At 51.2% G+C, this 19,905-nt stretch overlaps 8 protein-coding genes across 8 annotated transcripts; 3 read left to right on the forward strand and 5 right to left on the reverse strand.

Moving 5' to 3' along the window:
• Positions 1 to 979: 979 nt before the first annotated feature.
• Positions 980 to 1,428, reverse strand: Aud_003083 (uncharacterized protein; the record flags this gene model as incomplete). Its single annotated transcript, XM_043288040.1, has 3 exons — positions 980 to 1,062; positions 1,122 to 1,344; positions 1,399 to 1,428. 3 exons carry the CDS (start codon positions 1,426 to 1,428, stop codon positions 980 to 982), a joined length of 336 nt encoding a protein of 111 aa, XP_043143975.1.
• A 2,488-nt stretch (positions 1,429 to 3,916) lies between these two features.
• Positions 3,917 to 4,540, forward strand: Aud_003084 (uncharacterized protein; the record flags this gene model as incomplete). The annotated part of the gene is made up of 1 exon (XM_043288041.1): positions 3,917 to 4,540. The coding sequence occupies one exon, from the start codon at positions 3,917 to 3,919 to the stop codon at positions 4,538 to 4,540; it is 624 nt and encodes a 207-aa protein (XP_043143976.1).
• Positions 4,541 to 5,268: 728 nt separating this feature from the next.
• On the forward strand, positions 5,269 to 6,393 carry Aud_003085 (GNAT family N-acetyltransferase; the record flags this gene model as incomplete). Its single annotated transcript, XM_043288042.1, has 1 exon — positions 5,269 to 6,393. The coding sequence occupies one exon, from the start codon at positions 5,269 to 5,271 to the stop codon at positions 6,391 to 6,393; it is 1,125 nt and encodes a 374-aa protein (XP_043143977.1).
• Positions 6,394 to 6,718: 325 nt separating this feature from the next.
• Positions 6,719 to 7,798, reverse strand: Aud_003086 (uncharacterized protein; the record flags this gene model as incomplete). Its single annotated transcript, XM_043288043.1, has 1 exon — positions 6,719 to 7,798. The coding sequence occupies one exon, from the start codon at positions 7,796 to 7,798 to the stop codon at positions 6,719 to 6,721; it is 1,080 nt and encodes a 359-aa protein (XP_043143978.1).
• Positions 7,799 to 7,913: 115 nt separating this feature from the next.
• Aud_003087 (uncharacterized protein) lies at positions 7,914 to 9,941 on the reverse strand (the record flags this gene model as incomplete). Its single annotated transcript, XM_043288044.1, has 1 exon — positions 7,914 to 9,941. The coding sequence occupies one exon, from the start codon at positions 9,939 to 9,941 to the stop codon at positions 7,914 to 7,916; it is 2,028 nt and encodes a 675-aa protein (XP_043143979.1).
• A 2,905-nt stretch (positions 9,942 to 12,846) lies between these two features.
• Positions 12,847 to 14,360, forward strand: Aud_003088 (argininosuccinate lyase ARG4; the record flags this gene model as incomplete). The annotated part of the gene is made up of 3 exons (XM_043288045.1): positions 12,847 to 12,901; positions 12,970 to 13,800; positions 13,852 to 14,360. 3 exons carry the CDS (start codon positions 12,847 to 12,849, stop codon positions 14,358 to 14,360), a joined length of 1,395 nt encoding a protein of 464 aa, XP_043143980.1.
• Positions 14,361 to 14,631: 271 nt separating this feature from the next.
• Positions 14,632 to 15,877, reverse strand: Aud_003089 (uncharacterized protein; the record flags this gene model as incomplete). The annotated part of the gene is made up of 2 exons (XM_043288046.1): positions 14,632 to 15,257; positions 15,322 to 15,877. 2 exons carry the CDS (start codon positions 15,875 to 15,877, stop codon positions 14,632 to 14,634), a joined length of 1,182 nt encoding a protein of 393 aa, XP_043143981.1.
• Positions 15,878 to 17,072: 1,195 nt separating this feature from the next.
• On the reverse strand, positions 17,073 to 19,315 carry Aud_003090 (succinate dehydrogenase [ubiquinone] flavoprotein subunit; the record flags this gene model as incomplete). The annotated part of the gene is made up of 6 exons (XM_043288047.1): positions 17,073 to 17,292; positions 17,350 to 18,738; positions 18,798 to 18,961; positions 19,013 to 19,086; positions 19,146 to 19,200; positions 19,274 to 19,315. 6 exons carry the CDS (start codon positions 19,313 to 19,315, stop codon positions 17,073 to 17,075), a joined length of 1,944 nt encoding a protein of 647 aa, XP_043143982.1.
• Between the last annotated feature and the right edge of the window lie 590 nt (positions 19,316 to 19,905).

Consider the following 19,905-nt stretch of genomic DNA (forward strand, 5'->3'; position numbering starts at 1 on the left):
CGAAAGCTTTCACTCGAAGGATGCCATTAAAGTGATGCTGACTGCGTGCCTATCTCTGCTGTCGTGGACTCTCACTCCGACTCAGACTACCTTATGTTCCGTAGGTGTCCTTACTTCCGTCTGGCAGATCTCGGCGAATACCTATTGCCCGTGGCGAGAGTCTCCTAGAACAGAATCATACCTGAGAATTAGACGTATTGCATTCAGAGTTTTCTGTATCAGCAGCAGGCATGTTAGTGCGGTGGACTCGGGTATACGTAGTCACTTGGGGTCGTGCATGAGCAAGTGAACACACACCGACCCATCCTCGTGTTTTGGTTATTGTGTCTAAATTGGAGTCGGCAATTGATACCGACACTGATACATTCCATTGCAAGAAGCAATTATCCTCCGCGTGAAGCGAAGATGGAGGACATTGATCTTATTGGTGGGCTAGCCCTGCAGCTGCATGCACGCTAGCCAGAGGAACCTGTATGTCTATGTGATCTGGAAGAAACGGCATATGAGGCATCTAAAATCTAAACTAGAACAATCGTTGCATGGATTGTGGAAGGGTGTTCGTACACGTTTCGAATTGGGTTAGAATTTAGATAAGATTCGCTTGCTGATCTGAAATTGACAATTGACTTTGTAATCATGTTGTTTCTCGCAATAACGTAGACATTAGACTAATATGCTCGTGACGATGCCGTTGCTCTCCTTGCTTGAGAGCCCTGAACTCCTCGCTAATCCGGACGTGATGAAACAAAACAAAACAAACCCGAGACTGAGACTGAGACTGACTGACACATGAAGGATAGATGCAGGACAAAGGAAAAGAATTTAGACTCAAGACAGGGTATGCTGTAGGACTCTGAAACTTTCGTGTAGACGACCGAACCTGCAGGTCTCACTCAAACTGGTCAAACTTAAAGTTGGGAATGGAAGAAGAAGAAAAGAAAAGACGGTGAAGAAGAAGCGAATGAAAGACGATGCTGTGCTATGCAGCTCGCTGGCGTCGCCTCATCTCATCTCGGGTGAGAAATCGGCGGATTCGCAACACGAAGCGGTAGGCTGTGGAGTCTAAGTCATGTTAGCCTGTCTTCCGCAAACGATAGATCAAATGTGATAGATAAACTCACCACTGTTCCTGCGCGCCGAGGGTTTGGAATAATCGTCTGTGGAGTATATGTCGACCCAGGAATTGTTGTCTTGATAGCCAGTAGAGTTTTTGGCGCGGATCCATGGGGTGTCGTCGGATTGAAGTTGGAGGGCGACGACGTGAGGATAGAGAGAACCTAAGGGGTTGAGGAGCTCTTCTGACGAGAGGTCTTCTGCCCTTTTGATGTCAAGGCTTTGACTGGTCTGGATAATTGTTAGTACTCGAGCTGTTCTTTGGGTTACAGTGGAAAGACATACATAAGGCTCATAGTTGGACTTGTAGCACATGATGATGAACGTGGAGTAGGAAAATTGTTAAGATGTGGTTTTGGGTTTTTGACTTTTGAGTGTTCAAGAGGTCAGACTGACTCCTGGAAGGAGCTTGAAGGCTATATATCTTCATCTTCCTTAAGGTTGTGCCCTGCATGAGGCGAGATGGTTGGGCTGGTGGAGGTCGGTCAGGTCAGCCACTCGACAACAAATCCAGGTACAACACACCAAGATACATGATGGTGGGGTAGATCAGTGCGCATGTCATAAACCCTGGATCCGAGTTGGCTTTGCTTTTTTTCCCCTCGCCCATTGAGCAAATCATTGGTGGTGACTTGTAATGGACAAGAGTCATGATCTCATCCACAACCAAACTGGGAATAGTACTGTGGCACGGCCATTGGCTGGTGCCTGTCTTACTCAGATCGTTGGGCTTGTTAGTCTTAGGCTAGTAACTTAGTCTCTTTTCATTCTCAGACCGCATAAGATAATAATAATGTCATTGATCGGTCGATTGAGTCGAACAGGGAAGAGTCCAGCGAGAATGAAATGCTTTGCTGGTTCCACCGTAATTCCCAGTTCCAGGTCCAATATCCTAGCTAGTGGCTCCCAGGTCGCCCCGTTTACCTTGCCTGTCCCCAGTTAGTCATTACAAATATAGACATCATCATTATTGAAACAATTACAATTACTCTGCACAGAGTACCCTCCTAGGTAAGATTGACGTCGTCTTCCAAAGCGACTTCAAAACCTGAGATGCGCACCAATGAGCGGCCCCTTGCATGGTTCGTACACCCTCAAGAGTATCAGAATCGTCAGTCGTCACAGCCAGACCACGTTGGACGTTGTTGCGTTGTACAATCCTGAGACTTATGTTACCGTCTCCATCTTGTGTCACCCACATTCCTGTTACCGTGTAGTATCACCTGAGCCTACTGCAGTCCTCGCTGACCACCATGTGCGCCTTGAAGAATCTCTCGCTGCTCTAGGCCTATTGTCCAGATGAAACCACGACTAGACCGAGTGAGCCCGATGGATTCTCCAACAGAGCTATCACATTTGTCTGAAGGAGGGATCCCTGGCTATTACTGATTAGATTAAATAATCAAGGCCCTGGATGACGCCACACCTTGGCGGGTAACGCCACACATCAGCTCCTAAACAGGCAGTTTATTATATAGTCACATGGGAGGAAATCAAACTCTAACATAAATCTGACGTACTATATCAAATGTATACATTCCTGAACAATATAATCTGCCAATCTAACACTTTATAATGATTTCTTTTTCTAATACCTCTTAATATGGGCGTCATCTAGAATCTGGCCTACCTAATAATGACCCTGCCAAGTTCGAAAACTGCGGGGTCTGCCCCAGAACTCCCTCCCTTCCGCGACGCCCTCAATGGCCTATTAGCTGTCAGAATGATAGTATAGCACTAGAAACCAATTGATTATCTGTATAATTGTTAGTTGCGGTCTGTTTGCACAGTATGCTCTGAAAATCACCTTCGGAAAGCCCGAAACGTACAGACATGCAGACCGCGGAGATCATGTGACAAATTGATTGTTTATTGTTTACAAAGCCAGGGGTGGTGTTGATATCCTATCCAACAGACCGCGGTAGGGATCGAACCAGGCTCTAATTCAATAGTGATCATGATAAGCCAAGTCCAGCATCCAGTAGACTGGCGGATCTACAAGGATGGAGGGTTAGTGCCTGAGTCTTCCAAATCATTTACTCTAGGGTGTGATCCTGTCCAGGTACCCGGGATCGGCAGGTAATCCTGGCCAAGGGGTCTCCGTAGTCGCTTATGTCCGGGCCTACAGATTATTGGGCTGCGATATGCACCATTGCATGATAAAGCATAGCACAGCCACACGGCCCACTGGCAATCTGGCTCAATATTATTGGTCAAGCCACAGAATCAGAAGCAAGATGTGGCTAAGATGTGGCATGCTATCTGTGGCTGGTGGAGATGTGGCTTGATCCCTGGATCGATAGACCACTACTAGTCTGCTCGAAAAAAGCATCACAATCGTCAGATCAGTGACCTTTTACTCAACTGAGCAAGCTCCACTTGCCAGACCGTGCACGAACTATCTGCCGAGACCGAATGAAGCTTCTTTCAATTTCTGCTTCCCTGCCTGGTTCGGCATGCCCGTCTTGTTTCGTATCTCGGGATGGGACTGGGGGCTGAGATCTATAAGATGGGCCCCCCTCGCTCGCTCTCGCATCAGACTTGTTTTACCTCGAAACTAAACTACTCCATTCGATGAAACCCAAACCTTGGTCACTCATCATTTATGTCCCGTATCAACCATGACGTTGCACGTTCAGGCTTCCGCCAGAGACTACTGGCCAAGTTCTCCCTATACGGACGAGCAAGCTCTCTCTTCTCCCGCAAGTAAGTCCCTACCCTGGCCCTCTGCCGTTGTCCCACGCCTACTCCCCCGCACTCCCCCGCAACTCTGAGACACCTTCTGAGAATCCTCCCAGAGTCAATGAACATGGAGACTGAATGCACCCCCGGCAGCCGCGCGAATTTCTCCACCGTCTCAGTAACCGAGTATCCATCTCCGTCTGCACCAGCATGGCCCGCCCCTGGCTTGGGCCCGGCCCCGGAGCCAGAGACAGAGACGGACACTCCCGCCGACTTCTCCACCCTGGACCTGACAGACTGGTACGCGCGGTACCTAGGCTGCATGCGCGTCTTCCTGGCACAGAGCCAGCACACGCCCGCCGTGCAGGCACTGGCATCCTTTCTCAACATCCGACTGCCAGGGCAGGCCGTCGACGCATCAACCGTCTCCGCCAGAGTGTACATCCGCCGTCTGATCGCCACGGGCCAGGATACCCCGGCGAACCTGCAGCTGTTCTTCGGGGCGGACTGGGTGGCCGGTGTGGGCGGGATCCGTCAGCAGGAGCGGCTGAATTATCTCTTCACGGCGAAAAGCGGGGGTTGGGCGTCGACGAAGAGCGCATATGATATCTTGCCTGACCAGCAGGTGCCGTTTCTGCGGCCGCTGCGTGAGCCGACGGAGGAGGAGCTGCGGGTTGCGGATGCAAGGTGGAGCGATTGGTTGGCGATGGAGGATTGGATGGTGGGACCGAGGAGGCCTTGGTAGAGGCCCTAGGGGGGGGTTGATGCTCATGACTGATGATTCATGATATCTCGTTTCTTTTGTCATTCGCTACCTCACATATTTTCTTTTGTTACCGATATCCACGCCGAGTATACGTACAGCTAGCTGCCTATCATTGATTGACTCTATTCCCTGTAGTCAGGTACGATTAATGATATTATCTGCACCTCAACTCGGCTCCTGCAAGAGTCGAAGACAAAACTTGGTTAAGGAACCATGAGCTCGGAAGATAATCACGAATCCGCATTCCCCCTTTTCTTCATCCAATAACATGGCAATGACATGGGCAGCGACGCTAAACAGGGTGTCCGTGCGGACTATTGGCATTAAACAGGGTACACAATTCCAGTAAGCCATGAGCTTCAGCCGGCTCGGCCCTCCAATAAAAGTCTCTCCTCGGGGTGTTTAGATAATCCGTAGTGAAAGTGAAAATGACCTGTCAGATCTACTGCAGTTGCACCGCCACAGTTGGGCATCGTGATTTGCAGCCGACATGCCTAATCCTGGTAATCGGAATGACAAATACTGTCCGACTATGCTGTTAGGGCGGGAGCCAAGCTTCGCGACAGCTGTTAGTCAGGGGATAGATTATTAGTTGACTAACTAACTAGTTAGTGATTCATTAGTGATGACTCAATAGTGTAGCTTAGTATTCTATAAGCTCGAGAGTTTCAGGTGCAAGGAAGGACCCGCACGATTCTCAAATCACTATGACAATGACAGTCGGTGATCAAAGGCTTTATTCGGGGTTCAATGAGATCACCGTCCAGGATGATCCCCGCGCGCTACTCCCCCTGCTCAAATCTCAGCTGCCTCATTCGATTCCTCTTCTCAGGCGTCTGCAGCACAACCTGGCATTCCCGTCAGAGACGGCCAGACTGCTGACGACATTCCCAGGGGTCAAGCCTCCCTCCGGTGCATGGCTGGCTGCGTATGTGGATCTTCCACGTGGGCGAGAGACGCAGATGACCCTCTATTCGAGTCTCGAGCGGGAGTCTGTCAATGATGACAAGGATGATAACCAGGATCCTGCTGTCATCTCCACTCTCCACGCTCCCCCCGAAACTCTAGCGCTCGCTCGCGCCCAACTATTGGCCTTATTCTCGTATATCAAGACGACCTTGTTGCCAGGATACCTAGCCTCTCTTACTGCCCCAAGCGTAGCTCCTCGCCCTCCCAACGCACCGGGTCAGGTGCCGCCGCCACCGCCGCAGGCCTTTCTCATCGGCAACCTGCATACAGGCCTCATGGCCCTGCTCATGAAGTCGGGGATTTACAAGGACCCGGAGCCGGTACCAGGTATCCGGATCCACCGTTACGATAATCCCCCATATGTGAAGTACCTATTTCGGAATGTGCACTCGCTCTCAGACAGATTAGATGCAGGACTACCACCCGGGTATCGGTTCCATGACCAGCAAGGGCGGACGGGAATCCTCCCGCACCATTACTCGCTGGTGCGTAGCCGGACGCATCTGCCTCGCTCGGACGAGACACTGTCCAGAATCCCCGGAGTGGCTGTGTATGTTGATCGACCTGGGGAGGGGGAGGAGATTCCCATCGCATGGGTCTTTCTCGGCCTTGACGGGAGTTTGGCGACGTTGTTCGTTGAGCCAGAGCATCGCGGCAAGGGAATCGCTGAAGCGCTTTCGCGCGAGGTGATGAGGCGTGGGATGGCGGAAGGAGGGATCTGGCGGGAGGTTGGCGAAGAAGGCGAGGTATGGGTCCATGCGAATGTGCTTGCGACGAACGGGGCCAGTAGGCGGGTTCTGGAGAAGCTGGGTGGGGAGGTCGGGTGGACGAATACGTGGACGGTGGTCGAGTTGCAGAATTGATAGTCATGCAGAAGCAGATGACGTCCAGCTATACTGCCCTTTAGCCTCCATGACCACATACTTGACGATGGTCTTGTTTCCTATGAGGGCGACGGTATAGAAGTAACCCTAAATCAGAACCCGTCGGCTTCACAAAGACAAGTTGCCCTCTCATCCTGAGCAGCAGCAAGGCTAGCCCATCCATCTGCTTCAGCATTCCACTCGCGCGGGATCCGCCAGAACTCAAGCTTCGTCTTCGCCCGAGTTCTTGTCGCATCCTCGCACCATTTCGAGAAGCAGTTCCACAAATCCTTTGAGATCGCTTCGGGATGCGATCACTTTCGGCCTAATCAGGTCGCAGCGGGCGATCATCTGAGAAGGAGCGGTCCTCTTTTGTCATCTCCTTGAGAATGCTAGAGGCCAAGGTAACTGGATGACCTGGTCCCAGGACTTTCTTCTGGATCGCAAGACATTGTTCCGGGAGAGCCGAAACGGCTTGAATCTTCCCTTGGGACTTCCAGATGAAAGCCAAGTTAAACATGGTGATCAGAGTGTGTGGATGCTCTGGCCCTAAAACCGTTTTCTGCATCTCTGTTACCTGCACCCCCAGCTCCTCAGCTTCCCTTTGTCGTCCCTGGTGCCAGTATGCTAATGCTAATTCGGCCATGCTAAGCAGAGTCTGTGGATGCTCTGGTCCTAGCACTTGTTTCTGGATCCTCATCACTTCCACAAGTAGCTCCTCTGCTTCCTTCCATCGTCTCTGGTTCCCATATGTTGTTGCCAGGCAGCCCATATTCAACAGAGTGCTCGGATGCTCTGGCCCTAGCACCTTTTTCTGCATCTCTGTTACTTGAAGCTGCAGTTCCTCGGCTTCCTTTTGTAATCCCAGATCCCAGTATGTCCATGCTAATTCGGCCATGCTAAGCAGAGTCTGTGGATGCTCTGGTCCTAGCACTTGTTTCCGGATCCTCATCACTTCCACATTTAGCTCCTCTGCTTCCTTCCATCGTCTCTGATTCCTATATATTGTTGCTAGGCGGCCCATACTCCACAGAATTCTCGGATGTTCTGGCCCCAGTACCTGTTTGTATACCTCCATTACTTGTGTCAGCAGCTCCTCTGCTTCCTTCCATCGTCTCTGATTCCCATATATTGTTGCTAGGTAGCTCATACTCCACAGAGTGCTCGGATGCTCTGGCCCCAGTACCTGTTTGTATACCTCCATTACTTGTTCCAGCAACTTCTCTGCATCCTTCCATCGTCCCTGACTCAAGTATGTTGATGCCACCTCAGCCAAGCTAAACAGAGTGACAGGATGCTTCGGCCCCAGCACCTGCTTCAGGATCGTTAGTACCCGCAAAAACAGTTCTTCTGCTGCCTTATATCTCCCATCACTGTAAAGGCAATATCCAATCCCTTGAAGCATATCAACGTATCTCTCCTGCGCCTGTTGAAATTCAATTTCTCCGATTAATGAAAGAACATGAGGTAGATATTCCCGCCACAGCTTCCGATTTGTATGGTCATCATCTGGAAAGGCTTCACTTAATCGATCGGCTGTTTTTTAAAATTTGCTGGTTGAACTGCCGGTGCTTCCTCATCCAGTTCCGGGTTGCAAGATGGACGAGTCGGTGAAGATTTAGAGAACAATCTCCACCCTCCTCATTTACAAAGGAAAAGGCCTTGAGGAGGCCAATGGCATCGATCCTTTTCTTTTCTGATATCGTCTGAGGAAGCAAAGACCGCGGAATATGGCGAGGATTGATGCAGGCCATGAATAATAGATAGTCCATTGCTGTTTGATTCAAGCGCTGGATCTGTTGGAATGAAACCCACCAGGTTGTTGCGACAGGATTCCGGATATCTTTGTACCGCCCTTCGTCCCCAAAGTCTTCACACAGCAACTCAATCACGTCCGGCTCGTTCTGATGCAAAAGTGTGGTGTATTCAGAAAGCTTGATGTCTTTTTCATTGATGTATGCTGCCGCCTGGGTGATCGCTAGGGGAAGGTAGGCAAGCTCCCTAAGGAGTGAAATGGCTGCCTCACGATCATTTAGCAAGACTCTCTTAATCAGCGACTTGCGTAATATTTCGGCAGCAGTCTCTGTGTCCGGTTCAGAGATCATTATCACGTTGGATGACGCCAGTCTCACGGCTATCTGCCGGCTTCGGGTGGTGAAGAGAATGTGGCCTCGCTCGCTCTCAGGCAGGAAGTCTGCCATTGTCCACATCTCCATATCATCTGCGTTATCAAAAATAAGAAGCCAGTTCGCTGTGCTCTGCTGGCTAAGATAAGCCTTGACTTGTTCTTTGACCTCTGCTGGCTTTTTGTCAGTCATTTCTAGCTTGGATGCGATGCTCGTGTAGGCCTGCTCCACGCTCTCATAGGTGGTACATGAGATCCAGAAAATTAAGCATTCAGGGTCTTGATTCCTCATGCGGTACGCCAGTTCAAGTGCAATTTGGGTTTTTCCAACTCCACCCAGTCCGCAGATAGCGATCTTGCTAGGACTGTCCTGTTGCGTGATCAACCCTTCAATTTTGCTGATTTCTTCTTCCCGGCCCACGAATCGCGAGTTCTTTCTAAAGGGGACCATCCAAACTGATCTCTTTGATGCACCTAACTCCTTCCCGGAGTAGGAAGTAGGAACCTGTGACAGGAGGGCCTTCGCATAGGCGGCAGCCGCAAGGGCTGCATATTCTTGCCACTGTTTATTTTTGTGGGAATCACAGTAGTCGCAGATGCCTCGGATGGCAAGGGATGGGAGTTCATCCATGAGACCGGCAGCTTCCATTTCAAAGCAGAGAATGTCTTCCCTTTGGGCAATGAAATCTCGAGTCCCCGCATCTTTTATGACCTGGTCTCCAGAAGCGATCGAGCCATAATGAATGTGAGGCTCAGCAGTCGTTCGCGGAGGTCGATCTACTAGCTGTTTCTGATCACATGCTGAACAGTTTGCTTCCTTTCCCTTATGGTCATATGTACGTTGGAACAGCAAGTCACCTTCTGGTCTGGAGAACTTCCTCCTAATTTCTTCCTTCTGCAGTGCATCACCTATGATTTGGCTGACTGGGTTCTTTCCAGTCATATAGTCACTCTCCAATTGAGCCACAGCCTTTAACAAGATTGGAGGAGGTTTGTTGAGAGATCCAGTGCGCTGAAAATGTTCTCCACTGAGTGTTTTGCCGTAGTCATACTGGATAACGCCGCCTGAGGTAGCAGTTGGCTTGCTAACCACAACATCACCAAGGCGAATGTCAGCACTTTTACTGGGAACTCCCCCTCCAATGCCGACCATCAAACCAAAGCGAATATTCGAGTAGGTAGAAACCATGTGCGACACCACATTGGAAGCAGATATTGTTCCGTATACACCCAAAGGTAGGCAGGCGATGACCACATTGTGACTGCTGACGGTTCCAAGAGCGTAGACATTATGATCGGTTTCTGGTTGCGGTAGTGAAGCATGAACTTCATCCAACATGACCTTCGCCGCTGCTGTTTCCAGCGGCAAAGCGCAGATCCATGCCACCGTGTAGTCGTTGTGTGACAGTATTCGGGGGGCCATTCTCGTGAGTTAAAGAGGATATAGCACACCGACACACAACATTCGCTGTCTCTCCACCATGCGGTGGATGTTGTCGGTACGTTCCGTTACAGGTGATTTGGTGTAGGAGGGGCAATCAGCTCCATGAGGCTGACAGCAAGGCTGTGTTTTACCTATTGAGTCCAGTCAGTCAATGCAAGCTAATCCGGTACCCAATAAATGCCGCTAAGCTGAGCAGGGGGGTATAGCAAACAAATCACAGGCGCGAACACAGACACCAATTAGATTCAATACAGTTAAAATCATGCGTAGAGATACGACACATCATGGTGATACCACATACTTGAGAGCAGTGGTTAACCTATGCAGCCCACAGGTTTACTGGTCGACGTACGTATATGTAAACTTTCTGATAGAAGTATGAATGAATAGCCGGCTCTAGTTCTTAATCACATCAACTTCCTCCTTCTCGCTCCCTTCACCCTGATTGATTACAATATCACATATCTTGCAATACATGCTTGCATGAACCACAGAAAAAGAAACATATAACTAAGTCACTCCTGAGGAGTCTGTCCAATGCTCCGTTACGCCGTCAGTCCCACCTATGGGGTGTTCACAATTATCAGAAAGCACTATAGTGCCATAACGTTCATAATCCCCGATGAAACTCGATAAGTCGTAACATAGATACAGCAAGGGCCAACAGCAGCACAGTGCGAGATTCCGTGTCGCACACAATCAGTGGGATGCATCCTCATGAAGCTCAACCTGTTTCAGGTATTGTCTCGAAACAGCAGGACAGCATCCGTTGCTGGCGTTTTTTTTTCGTTTCAAAGGCAGCCCCTCTTCCAGGTGGTATGTCAGTATTGAAACGAAGCTGGCGACACGTTGTCCAGCATAAACTGTATACTATGACACTCGACCCGGGCAGGAGAAGATGGTAGCATTCAACTCCAATTCTAACCACGGAGAAAATAAGAGAAAGAAACAAGGTATATATAGTGTAGAGCTGGTAACTATATCCAGAGTGGGATAGATATATCAGACATGTAAAGAGGGATGCTGTGCCAGGAAGCTCCAGTTGGAGAAGACTACCACATATATATGTCCAGCGCGGCAGAGCTTTCTGAGCCTCAAGTTGGATTACCCAGCAGCTCAACCATGACAGAAAATCAAAGACGCATGCGCTGAACAAAGATATGTTTACAAGCTGTTTCAGGAATATACACTTGTTTACTACAAAGTGGTCTTTGCTAGGTAGCAAACACGCAAGCTGAAGTGCCTGATCTCTTCATTCTTTGACTGTCACTATTTCCTATTCGTAAACCTCTGCATGATATAAAGCCAGTATGGACATTGCATCTCCATGTGGACCCAAAAAGAGATTGGAGCCATTGGCTGGAGATCTGTTTGATTCCTGTCCAAAAGATATCAGAGTTGCCGCCCAGGCACGGGGTAGATACACCGCACTTTGATGAGAAATCAATACTATAGGAGCATGCTGGGGCATGCTGGGGCTAATGCATATGAGGAGCCAGCATTTACCTATTCTTACAGAAATGTTGCATCTGTGGCTGTGCTCCTGTACTCAGCAGTTCTTTGGCTAGTTGCACTAGCAAGGGATTCTCTGGGATTCCAGCAATGTCTTCACCTCATATGTAGTGGAATAACAGGCAGGTCGTGAGACATTTGATGATCCAGACACGGCTAAAGACTTTGAATTTCTCTCCATGCTGTACGCTCACCATTAGACTCTTCAATGGCTTCTGTGCATCGGGCTGGGGTGCCCTCTAGCTTGGAGAATACTTGACTAATGCGGCCTCTCGTAGCACAGTAGAACAGTTTCTTGAAATTGTGTTCTTCTCGAGCGAGTTCTTCAAGTGAACCAGAACTTGGCAAGTTCCTTGACCGCGTCCTGATGTTCTTGCCTTGATCCAGCGGCTGAAGAAAAGTCGAGCTCTGATCTGGTCCATGGATCCAGTTGACCACTTCCTGTCTCCAATTCTCAAGGCTAACGACGTCGCAACCAGTCATTGGTGAGCAGATCTGAGGAGGACAAAGGCTTGGCCTCTATTAGTTGCTAAAGTGAGGGAGATATTTGGTCAACATATGGTAGAATGACTGAGATTTGAGGTGCTTCGTTCTTGCGGAATTCTTCAAGTTTCTTCTTTCATACCAGACTTCGTTCTCTGTTGTTTCTCCTGGTCCCTGGAGGAAGGGAAGACTTCGCCTAACCAGTCCATTCCACTTGATCCTGAGAGCTATGTATAGGAGTCGCCCAGCGCATTTCAGGCGATTGTTTTGCGTCAGCGGTAGCAGTTTGACCCTGCACCGTCGACCATATGTCTTGTATCATTTCAGCCATTGGCCATTTGACGGCTTCGCTCGATCCAAGATCTCTAGCTTCTCACCCTGCGTCTTGCTATTCCCTTGGTTCGTATCCGCCTTCGACCTGTACTGTGTTGTCAGAACATTCCATATCAAATATGTATTGCTTATCATATCACGCTTGTTGATATGATAATAATCTTTCAGCCGGCCTCAGACGATAATCTTTGGCTGCATCTATGTCAATTGAAGATTGACTGATGGCATGGCGGTTGAACTCGTCTCCAACAGTGCTTCGACGGCAGACCATTGCGACGCTCGTAAGGCGACATGCGAACTCATATTACCAGAATATCATCATATTTACCGAGCGCATGGAAACAATAGGAAATCAACACTCTATGGCCATAGCATCGAGTCGATTTAGAGTAAGTTGTGACTCATTGTTGATAAGAGTCGGCCCCATCTGGTTAGCGCCGATATCGCTCCCTGGGTGAATCACCGAATAATTATTTGGATTCCGACCTGTCCATCACCTCCTTCTCGCAACATCCTCCCCTTCAATTCATCAATTCCTTCGTCTACAGCTTCCACAATGAGTGCTTCCAAGGCTGTTGCAGAGAACATGCTCTGGGGTGGTCGATTCACCCGTATGTACCCCCTACCGCAGTCTCAATTCCTCCGAATACTACTAACCTACTTATGTTTTGACTCATAGAGGGCCTCGACCCCCTGATGGTTCAGTACAACCAATCCCTCCCCTACGACCGTATCTTCTGGAAGCAGGACATTGCCGGCTCGCTTGCCTTCGCCCGGGCCAACACCAAGACCGGTATCCTGACCCAGCACGAGTTCTCCGAGATCGAACGCGGGTTCAAGCAGATCGCCGAAGAATGGAGCACCAACACCTTCGTCGTCAAGGAGAACGACGAAGACATCCACACAGCCAACGAGCGCCGACTCTCCGAGATCATCGGCAAGGAGATCGGAGGCAAGCTGCACACCGGCCGGTCCCGCAACGAGCAGATTGCAACCGACATGCGCCTGTGGTTGCGGGACGAGCTGCGCAAGCTGGACGCCGTCCTGTGCGACCTCGTCAAGGTGTCCATCGCGCGCGCGGAGAACGAGCTCGACTTCATCATGCCCGGCTACACACACTTGCAGAAGGCCCAACCCGTCCGGTGGAGCCACTGGCTGCTGTCGCATGCCACCGCCTTCGCCAGTGAGCTGCAGCGTCTGCGGGAGGTCACCCGGCGTGTCAACCGCAGCCCCCTGGGCACCGGCGCTCTGGCCGGAAACCCCTTCCAGATCGACCGGGAGGCGATGGCCGCGGAGCTGGGCTTCGAGGGTCTGCTGTACAATTCGATGAACGCGGTGGCCGACCGGGACTTTGCCATGGAGACCATGCAGTGGGGAAGCTCGTTCATGCTCAAGATCTCTCGCTGGGCCGAGGATCTGATCATCTACAGCAGTTTGGAGTTTGGTTTCGTCCGGTTGTCCGACGCCTACTCGACCGGCTCGTCGTTGATGCCTCAGAAGAAGAACGCAGGTGAGTTGCTTGTGTTTTGCTGTCGTTCTTGACTTCAACTAACGAGACCAGACAGCCTGGAGCTTCTGCGTGGCAAGGCCGGTCGCGCCTTCGGCCACATGGCCGGCCTGATGATGACCATCAAGGGTCTCCCCACCACCTACAACAAGGACCTGCAGGAGAGCGTCGAGCCCCTGCTGGACCACATCAAGACCGTCAGCGACAGCATCCAGATCGCCACCGGCGTCCTCTCGACCCTCACCGTCCTCCCCGAGAAGATGACCGCCGCCCTGGCGCCCGAGATGCTGGCCACCGAGATCGCCGACTACCTCGTCCGCAAGGGCGTCCCCTTCCGCGAGGGCCACCACATCTCCGGCCGGGTTGTCGCCCTGGCAGAGAAGAACAATGTCCCCATGGACACGCTGTCGCTCGAGCAGCTGAAAGCCGTCGACGCGCGCTTCGACGAAGATGTCCAGGCCTGCCTGGACTACGAGCGTGCCGTTGAGCTGAAGGATGCGGTCGGCGGCACCAGCCGCCGTGCCGTGTTGGAGCAGACCGCTGTTCTCAGGGGTCTTTTGTAAGAATATGATCTGTGGTATTATTGTGTCTTAGGGAATTAAAAGCTAGATTCTTTCGGGTAATATGTTTTAGTAGGTATATAGAATACATTTCGGTTTTGTCTAGCCAACAATTAAGCTGTATAACATTTACCAGTAACAGTAAACAAAAGGGATCCACGACACAAATATACATGCATCAAAGCAAACCAACAATAGACATTAGGTATGCGATCACCGAGACCAGCCACCCAGCACAAGAGCAGCAGCCCAACTGCCAACGTCAACAACAACCTCAAACCCCCGTCCCACTCTCAAAACTCTTCCTCCACCCCTCCCTCCGCTCTCCCTCCTCAAAATGCATAAAGCTAAGCACATGGCCGATCCCCTCCCCGGAACCAGGATACGGATCGTCCCGCGGAACCCTGTAATCAAAGTTCGCGCCCAGGATCACCCCGTCCGGCGTGATGATCGACGGCAGCTGTGGCGGAGCCGGCTGGTCTGGATCCGGGTTGGTATTCACCTGCCGGCGGTCGGGAGGGATGTTGATTAGTTCGCTTTGGGAGTAGGCGGCTAGCTCGGCTCGTTGGCGGTAAAAGCCTGTGTCTGAGAGTTCGGGGGTTATGTCTGCTCGGTCTGGTGCTGGTGGATGTGGGCTGGTGCTTATGCTTGTGCTTGTGCTTGTGCTGAGGTTGAGGTTGAGATCGGGGGAGGGGTGGCTCGTTGTGGATGAGGGTGGTGGTAACGAGGACAAGGAGCTGTGCTGGGTTGTCTCAGCTGGTGCTGAGATTTTACTTGTGTTTGCGTTAGCGTGAGTGGACGGTTGGCTTATGGTGTTTGACGTTGCTGAAGTTCGTTCTGAGCCGGGCACCGTTAAGGGTTGGTTGATGATTGCGTTGGTTGGCGTGTTGGAGTTTGGTACTGAAGCATGAAGCACAGTCAGTCTGAGACTCCAAAGAACTCATGTACGGCGCGTCGTACTCACCATGAAGCAATCGTCCCTCGTTCCCTGGCCCAACACCCCTACTGTTTGCAACTGTTGAGGCTTTCTCATGGCTCTCGCCACGATGGACACGCCAGCGCAGCAAAACGAACCGTTTACCATGCTTCTTGCGAGACCGATAGACCAGGAATAACAGCCCACTCAGCAGTATCAAGGTCAGTATACCACCCACAACACCCCCGATCAATGCGCCGTGGTCATGGCTAGGACTCGCATCAGCAGTACCAGTATCTGTCGCCGGTGCAACAGCCTGAGTCACAGTCCGAGTCGGAATGATTTCTGGGATGTCTCCCTGGGAGCTTGTAGACGGAGCGGTGGTGATAGCTGTCGTTGGTGAGGTCGCCGTTGTGGTTGAGGCAGCTTTCGAGGTGGTTGCAGTAGTCGCAGTCGACAATGTAGTCTGGCTTTCTTGATCCGGACATACCCCGGTATTGCACGGATCGACTGAGCAACAGCCATGGAAGTTGCCCTTGGAGCAAACATACCATTGCTTGCTGCCGGTGCAAGTGTTGGCTTGACGGGGGAGATGGAGAGACATCTCTCAGACGGCTGGGACGCCAATTCAGACAACTACACTTGCACTCGCAGAAGATGGAATCAATAAATTAGAACGACAGTGAAGACAGCAAAAACAAACGAATGCATGAAGAGCGAGATCTTCAGAGGTCACCGCGACAGTGGTCACCATGGAGTATGGGCGCCATGTGGTCGTTCGGAGCCCAAGAAAGGTAAAAGAAAGTATGAGGTGCAATGAGCGTTGTTTCTTTTTCTGAACAGCACATGGCTATGCAAGTCGTTCTGAAACAACCACGGCAAAGCGAATGAGCCATACGAAGTGGCAACGACTCAATGACTCGAGTTCTTTGTCTGCCAAAAATATTGGTCGGGGCACGGTACTCGATACACAATCAGTCAATCTATGAAGCCGACACCGGCCATCACAGAGATTAGGACTCAGAGTTCGTAGCGAAGAACATGTGATGGCCTCATTTTCCACTGTCGGATTCAAAAAAGGGAACAGAAAGCTATGGTTGCAATAGTGACATCGTGACATTCGTCTAGACTCGAAGGATCAGCGTTTTGCGTCAGTACCTTAATCATGACTGAGCTGCTAGACATTCCTGAATCCAAGTCCGTTGAAAGGATAAAGCCCTTTTGACTTGCTGATGTTTTTGGACGACCAGTATCTTATCGTAGGTACTCGATGGACCGCTGGAGTGATTTCTTTGTCTTAAGACACGGGACTGCCAAACAAAGAAAAAAGCCGGGAAGTCACTTTCAACCGAAGTCAAAGTCAAGGAATCTCAAGGTGACGTACCTGGCAGCAGGAATTGAGAGACTATCCCTGGTCATCCAATGAGCCTCCAGACTGTCACATAGCGGCTTATATTGAAGAATGCTAAGTTGAATTGGATAGCCCTATCCAGACGCAAAGAAACTCCAATTGTATATGAGAAACTGCTATGAAAAACAAATAACGTGAGTACACCTAACTCATCGCCTGAAAGGGAAAACATGGATATACAGATATAACACAGGGAAATGCAGAATTTTCATGACGCTTCTTTTGATCAATCCATCCTCCACAGTTCACCAAAGCAATTAAGGGCTGATGGGTCGAAAAGCCTGTTGTTTCTATCTTGAGGTTGACCCGGATCCTGTGGCCAATCCAGCCTCATTGAAGACATGCGAACGCTGAGATTACACTTCACATCAAGTGCAGAGCAATGTATCTAGTAGACACGCTTGAAGGGAGGCACGCTCTTGCACTCGTTCTCGTCGAGGGTCTTATGCTCGACAGCACGGTAGCTCAGGTCGATCTCACCATGAGGCTTCTTCTGCCAGGTGAGAGTGTGCTTCATCCATTTCTCATCGTCACGCTCGGGGTAGTCCTCACGGGCGTGGGCACCGCGAGACTCCTTGCGGTTGGCGGCGGCGACAGCGGTTTGAGTACTAGAGGACATCTTATTAGCATATATTTGAAATTGGGAGAGCCGAAAGGATACATACGCGCAAGTGAGCAGGTTACGAAGTTCCAGAGTTTCAACAAGGTCAGAGTTCCAGATCATGCTGCGGTCCTTGGTACCGACTTGGTCGAACAACTTGTCGATGGCGGTGATCTTCTCAACACCCTCATCCAAACTCTCCTGGGTACGGAAGACGCTGACATCAGTCTGCATGGTCTTCTGCATGGCGTTACGGATCTCGTGAGTCGACTTGGGTCCATCGGCGTTGCGGACAAAGTCGAGATCCTTGATAGACTCAGCACCAGCGTCGGCGCTCAGCTCACGGTGAGCCTTGCCAGGGGTAGCGATGTCACGGACACGGTGAGAAACGGCACGGCCGAAGACGACGAGATCGAGGAGGGAGTTGGCGCCCAGACGGTTGGCACCGTGGACGGAGACACAGGCGGCCTCACCACAGGCGTACAGACCGGGGACAACCTTGTCGTTGCCCTGCTCATCCACAGTCAAGACCTCACCGGTGTACTTGGTGGGGATACCACCCATGTTGTAGTGAACAGTGGGCAGGACGGGGATGGGCTGCTTGGTGACGTCAACACCGGCGAAAATGGAAGCGGTCTCCGAGATACCGGGCAGACGCTCGTGGAGAAGCTCAGCGGGCAGGTGGCTCAGCTGCAGGTAGATGTGGTCCTTCTCGGGACCAACACCACGGCCCTCGCGAATTTCGAGGGTCATGGAGCGGGAGACGACGTCACGAGAAGCCAGATCCTTGGCGGTGGGGGCGTAACGCTCCATGAAACGCTCACCCTCGGAATTGAGCAGATAACCACCCTCACCACGAGCACCCTCGGTGATCAGGCAACCAGCACCATAGATACCAGTTGGGTGGAACTGAACGAACTCAAGATCCTGGTTGGGCAAACCAGCACGGGCGACCATGGCCATACCGTCACCAGTGCAAGTGTGGGCAGACGTGCAGCTGAAGTAGGCACGTCCGTATCCACCAGTGGCCAAAACAGTGTGGTGGGCCTTGAAGCGGTGCAGGGTACCGTCCTCCTGGTTGTAGGCGATGATACCACGGCACTCACCATCCTCCATCAGCAGATCCAGGGCGAAGTATTCAATGAAGTAGTTCGTGTTGTGGCGCAGAGACTGTCCGTAGAGAGTGTGGAGAAGAGCGTGACCGGTACGATCAGCGACGGCGCAGCAACGGTAGGCCTGTCCACCCTTGCCGAAATCCTTGGACTGACCACCAAAAGCACGCTGGTAGATACGGCCATCCTCGGTACGGGAGAAGGGGCAACCGTAGCCCTCGAGCTCACGAACACTAGCAGGAGCCTCTCTGGTCATGTAGTGGATGGCGTCCTGGTCACCAAGCCAATCGGAACCCTTCACAGTATCGTACATGTGCCATCTCCAGTCATCGGGGTGCATGCTGCACGTCGAGATTAGCGCAATCATCCAAGATACAACTCCATAAGTTCATTGACATACTTTCCCAGAGCAGCGTTGATACCACCCTGAGCGGCAACAGTGTGAGATCTTGTAGGGAAGAGCTTCGAGACACAGGCGGTGTTGAACCCGGCTTCCGCCAGACCGAAGGCAGCACGGAGACCGGCACCACCAGCACCGACAACAACAGCATCGTATTCGTGGTCCTACCGTCAATTAGACCAGCTCGTTTCCATGCTAATGCGACAGTCACTTACAATAACAGGATACTTCGAAGAAATGTAACCAGTAGCCTCCTTAGCGCGCAAAGGGCCGTTGGCGAATATGCGGGCTGGAAGAACGGAGTCAGTGAGTAGCGGGGAGCTCAACTTCGTGGGATTCAATGCGTACCTGCCGACCTTGTCGAGGAGAATAGACGTCTCTGGTCCCTCAAAGCACGGGAAATCTGCGCAAATCTGCGAGTCAGCACGGCAACAGTACAGAATAAAGGGTCGTCAAAAGACCCTCGGGTAACCGACCTTCGAAGCGGGAGCTAGGCTCCGCAAGCTCAGGGAGCTCATTGTGGGCGGATCAAAAGAAAAGAGACACTATTGTATATGACTCTGAGAGGAGGCTATTGGATGAGGACGACCAACAGCACCAAGGCAGTTGTTAGTGGGAGGAGGAGGGGAGAACAGGCAAGACGAGGTCGGAAGCCGGTGGTAGTATTCACGAGCAGCACTTTTGGATCGTCGGTTCTCAGAAGAACAGGAAGAGCTGGCTGACATAATCTTCCCTCACTTGCCGACGGGGAGGACCGGGGCCGAGACAGCCAATCAGCTGGCGCGCAGTAGTAATCACCTCGGGCAGCCGGGAGCTTCTCATTGGCCGAAAATGGCAAGGCACGTGGCCGGTCTTCAATTGACCCGGCAGCAGCGAAGAATTCCGGGGTGAGTGGCCGATGAAGACGATGAGATGGGGTTGATTTATAGATGAGCTTCGAGTATTCAGTAGGCTGCTACACTTTATTATCTAGGCCAAATTGAAAAGCCGAACATCTTCCAGGCACAGTTTGGGTGGAAGTCAGCAATGCCTCGGCGCGGAATCACGTGACTATACGTATATCACATACAACCGATTGATCGAGTTACTGGGACACAACTAGTACGCC

The sequence above is a fragment of the Aspergillus udagawae genome, assembly GCF_001078395.1.
Source record: "Aspergillus udagawae IFM 46973 DNA, scaffold_2, whole genome shotgun sequence".
In the NCBI taxonomy this organism is placed as follows: domain Eukaryota; kingdom Fungi; phylum Ascomycota; class Eurotiomycetes; order Eurotiales; family Aspergillaceae; genus Aspergillus; species Aspergillus udagawae.